The sequence below is a fragment of the Elephantulus edwardii genome, unplaced genomic scaffold (assembly GCF_000299155.1).
Source record: "Elephantulus edwardii isolate Elephantulus edwardi_28Jun2011 unplaced genomic scaffold, EleEdw1.0 scaffold00001, whole genome shotgun sequence".
Taxonomy (NCBI): Eukaryota; Metazoa; Chordata; class Mammalia; order Macroscelidea; family Macroscelididae; genus Elephantulus; species Elephantulus edwardii.
The window spans coordinates 658,533-663,534 of NW_006399751.1; the positions used below are offsets into that span (position 1 = coordinate 658,533).

At 43.0% G+C, this 5,002-nt stretch overlaps 1 protein-coding gene across 1 annotated transcript in view; it reads right to left on the reverse strand.

Annotated features, from left to right (window-relative positions):
• Positions 1-3,673, reverse strand: part of AARS (alanyl-tRNA synthetase) — a 19,191-nt gene extending 15,518 nt beyond the window's left edge. Inside the window, exons 1-3 of the mRNA XM_006878613.1 lie at positions 3,521-3,673; positions 989-1,177; positions 325-470 (exon numbers count right to left, since the gene is read on the reverse strand). Of these exons, the coding sequence (XP_006878675.1) occupies positions 325-470; positions 989-1,177; positions 3,521-3,664 (479 nt within the window). The 5' untranslated portion in view covers positions 3,665-3,673. The remainder of the gene's footprint in view (positions 1-324; positions 471-988; positions 1,178-3,520) is intronic.
• Positions 3,674-5,002: the final 1,329 nt, after the last annotated feature.

Here is a 5,002-nt window from a genome sequence, read left to right on the forward strand (position 1 = left end):
ATTATAGAAAAAAAAAAGAATTGTATATATTTTTAATCTATTGGTATAGATTTTGCTACATATATCGGTATTTTCTCAAAGCACGAGAAATTTGTTTAAAGAGTGAAAAGAAGTAAATAAACAGAGATTCTTGTGTTGGCTTTCAACACTAGAATAGTTAACCAAATGAGGTAAGAAGCAATGAATACCTCAAAAGAGAATTAGTCCCCGCTATTCTCAATCTCTAACTCAAAAGGCTCCATGGCAACATGTTAAGCCACTGAACTCCGTTCCAGCACTACGTTGAGGAATCACTTTATTCCTCCAGAAGCTCAACATTCTTACCCCAAATTCTGCCAGATCTGTTTGCACTCCAGGTCTGGTTCTAAGCCGGCCGCTTCATCCCCACCAAAGTAAGTAACATAAAGTCTTTCAACTGGAATCCCAAACTCTTGGGTGAGAAGTTCCAGGGCCATCTTACATGCCAACTCCTACAAAAAAAGGTAAAAGAAAAGATAATGGAACATGACCAACCTAAAATCTAGGTGGAGAGAGCAGAAAAAAAACCAGATCCTGGTAAAGCTCAAGAATGGGCTCCACACTAAAAACAACTTCAGGATTAAATGATATAAACAGAAATCATTGAACTGCTATTAATTCCAGGAAATTTTAGACTTGATAAAATGTCTTTTACTTCTGAGTCTCCCGCAGATGAGTTTTGCCTATTTCCAAACATGCAAAATTAGAACCCATTTTCCTCCATGAAAAGGACCATTCTGGGAGCTCTGATGGCCTAGTGGTGAGAAGCTGCACTGCAATCCCAGAGGCACGTGGTTCAAATCCACCAGATGCTCTGCTGGAAAAGGAGGGGCAATCTCCTCCTGTACCAGTCAGACCCGATTTGACAGTACACACATGTACATAAAAATAATAAAGTTTTTAAAAAATTTAGACAAGAATACAAAACACCATTTTGCTGAAAAACCCAACAGTTCTGCTTTGGGGTTACCTTGAAGTAATCTCCAAATGACCAGGAGCCCAGCATCTCAAAGAAGGTGTGATGATAGACATCCTTGCCCACGTCATCCAGGTCGTTGTGCTTGCCCCCCGCCCGGATGCATTTCTGGGTATTCGCAGCACGACGCAGCTTTGCCATGGGGTGAGAAGGGTCAATTGTGTTCAGAAAGATGGGTTTGAACTGCAAAATGAAGGGGAACATTTCCATTTTGACAGAGCTACAGGTATGCCAGGAAAAGACCACATACACACTCTTCAGTTACTGATTTAATGAACTAGTATAAAATATATAAACTTCCAAGAAGGAAGAGACACTATGAGACTGAAGCAGGGGCAGCCCATGGTGGAGCAGCCTCCCCCGGCCCTGGCTTCCGAACATCACGCATACTGCCCGTGACATCATCTGTTGGATGTAACAGTCAAAGCTCAAGGGGGTGAAACCTACCTAGCTCCTTCTAAGTCTCTGATGGTTAGGGTTTACATTCTCATTCTGAAGGAACTTATTTTAGAATGCATGTGCTTGTAGTAAAGATGATGAAGATGAAGCAAAGAGCGAGACGGCCAGGGATTTAAATGCAGCAAAAGCCAGGTCTACAGGGCATCCGCGGCCGCACCCTGGGAATGAATCTATTGATGAATCACTGTGTCATTCTATCTGTTATCTTCACTTCATCCTTCTCACCAGAACTGCTGCCCAGTCTGTACCACCAGCCATTTGTGACCACGTGAAGGGAGCGCTGCTGCCGAGAGGGTGAGGAATTTGACTGCCAACCAAAGGCAGGAAGGTGGGAGAAAAATGGCAGTCTCGTCCCATGCGATTTACAGCCTCTGAAAACCCGCTGGAGGGTAAGATGCGAGTCGGTTTCAACTCGGCAAGGAGTGAGTGGAATGAAATAACAAACTCAGTTTCTCCATTGCACATTCCAAGTGCTTAGTGGTCACCACGTGGCTAGCAGTAAAGTCCTATTGTAAAGTCCAGTGCTAGACCATGAACTCCTTGAAAGCATAAATTATGTTACTTATTTTTGTATGTCTTTCAATTAACACATTGCCTAGAACAGAACAGGTGTCTTATAAATACTATTTGAATTGTAACTCGTAATAGTAATGACAAGATATTTTTGATTAAGAGGAAATAGAAATTAAAAACATGATCGCATGGTTGCAGGAGAGTTGTACTTCTGGTGCTTCAGTTTCCTTATCTTTTCAGTAGAGGCAGTAACAGCACGAGGAGTAAATGTATTACTAAGTGTAAAAGACATTCAGTGCCTGGCACATAGGAAGTGTTGGGTGCATGTTAACAGCAATTATTATTAATGGGCTCTTCATTGGATTCTTGTGATACTGGCTCTCAGGGGAAAAAGCAAAGCAACATTCAGGTATGCCAAAAAAGAACCTTCCCAGTGTTCCAGGAAAACTAGCTCCTTCAAAGAGCCCACCCAAAACTTTTGTCCCCAATTCTGATAAGATTCACACGTGAACATTTCTTAGAATTTTACAGTTGATGTCACAGAAGATGGAAAAGGTTCCCACTACTTCCATCTTTCCATGAACAACAACAACATAAAAAACCTGAGAGGAGAAAGGTCGTTCGCCCTCCCGTCACTGGTCCATGAGGCTGACTGAGAGGGGCCCCAAGCAGGGCCACCAGCAGCCCCAAGTGCACCGTCTAGTGTCACAGAGTCTGTAAACTACAAAAGTGGCTTCAGTCAGGGATCTAGAACGGCACTGGGGTCAGCAGCCTCAAGAAGGAGACAGAATGAAAGCAAAAAAAAAAAAAAAGCTCACTATGCACGGCTTAGAAGAGGAAGGAAAGCCCGGCTTTGAAAGGAAGCTGAAGGAGAGGGAAAAATGGGTAAGGGAAAAAAGGAGAGTCAAGACAGCTCTGTCATTCTTCAAGACTCAAGCTCTTTTTAAAAAATCAACAACTATATACACTAGACAACAGACTCAAGCATTTTTCTTGAGAGACATACAATTTTAATCTGGTAACATTAAAAAATAATACTAGTCTACAACAATGAATGAATGAAAATCTAACTTTTCTATAAACTTTTGTTAAAGTAACAATTAAAAAATAAAATAATAGTAGATCATGTTTAACTAAGGAGCCCTGGTGGCACAGTACATTACATGTTGCACTGTTAACTGACAGGTTGGTGGTTCAAGCCCACCAGCAGGTCCACTTGAGAGAGATGGGCTGTCTCCCCCACTAAAGATTCACAAAACCCAAAGGAGGGTTGCCATGACTTGGAACCACCTTGACGGCAGTGGGGATGAATGTGTACCTGACCCTGTGGTTTTTCACGCATTACTTCATTCACTTCTCACAGCAACTGAAGGGCAAATACTATTTTCATTCCTCATTTCACAAAGAAACAGAAGCTCAATGACAGAAACACAATCTCGAAGAGCACACAGGGACAGACTAGGGGTCTTGTCTGGCCCCAGAACCTGTGTTTTTATCACTGCTCTGCTGCCCCCACAGAAACAAACGGCCGAGAGGGGAAGAAGAAGCCCTTACCTGGTTCATGCCGGCGTTGGCAAAGAGCAAAGTGGGGTCATCCAACGGGATGGTGGCGGATGAATGAACGTAAGTGTGCTCGTTCCTCTTAAAGAAATCGATGAACCGCTGCCGGATTTCACTCGCTGTTAAGGTCGAGTCCATCTTGGAAGTTACCCCGCTGAGCTAACCACAGGGAGAAATCAAAGAAAACTGGAAATTGGAATTGACAAGGAAATATTACACAACACTCTTGGCTTCTCAAGCCAAGCCAAAGCAGGACATGAGTGGCAGCTGGATCCTAAAACCTGTGTGTCGTAATGTTCAAGGCTAAGGCCAGCATCAAAGCAAAGCCTGCTGCACTAGCACACAGCAGCTCCGCATGTCCTTCCTCCCCAAGCCAACCAAAATAGGTAAGAGTAGGTCAAAACACCGGGTCACATAAGAGGTGGCCTCTTCCTGTAATCATTCATTCTCTCAGTAAATACACTGTGGTAGGCTCTAAAGGAAGATAAAACCCATCATCATCTTTACAGTACTGGAGAAAAGCCCCCTGGGGTGGAGGGAGGCTTAGGGGACCCGGATTCCAATCCAAGCTGCCAAGTCCTTCACTCCATCCTTCACATTAGATGGTTTCTAAGGTCTCTTCCAGCTTTGTGTTAACCCATGTGCCTAGAAATGAACCAAGTTCCACTGTCCCCAAAGCCTGGGTCTTTGGGTTTGGCCTGACATCTTGGTGAGATGGCTATCAGCGGTAGTATGTTCAGGGATGGACCCATCTGTACCACGAATTGCCTTTCAGTAGCTGGCAGAGTATCTACTTCTACATACTGAAGTGCCCAGAATCACAACTGGTAGATCCTTCCCAGTATGCAAATAGATGACTGCAGATGCTGCAGTCACACGAGGAGGCAGAACTGAGAGAAAGAGAAAGGGAATCCAAGGAGAGGGACACTGGGAACGAAAACATTTCCATTTCAAAGCTCACAATGATCTGTATAAAACTGTTTATATAGAAGACTATAGTATACCTCCACTTCTAAGTCCACCAGGGCTCTATGAGGATCAAAAAGCCTCCTGTATTTTGAAGCTACTTGACAACTGGAAAGAATTAAAGAACTAAAGAAACGGAATAGAAAAAAATTACTCTGTCACTTAGCTCACTGTTTCCTCCATTCTTATGAAGAAGACACAATAATACAGTAATAATAATAAAGCAGGTGAAATGCTTAAGAGGCAAAGCCCTGACCAAAATGTCCAGATGGAGATTTGACGTCCATGTCACAAAGCCAAGGCAAGCAGTTTCAGAAACTACTTCTTATCACATTCTGCCTCATTCTTCTCACCTTAGTTTTCAAGTAAACTTAGTAATGGGGGCAAAAAGGAATTAACATGCTGTTAACTGAATTATCTTTGCTTCTCCTCTAAATATTGGAGGTAGATATATTCAATTCCAAATGACACAGCCTTTCCCCACTTTGGCTCATTCATTCAACGTACCAC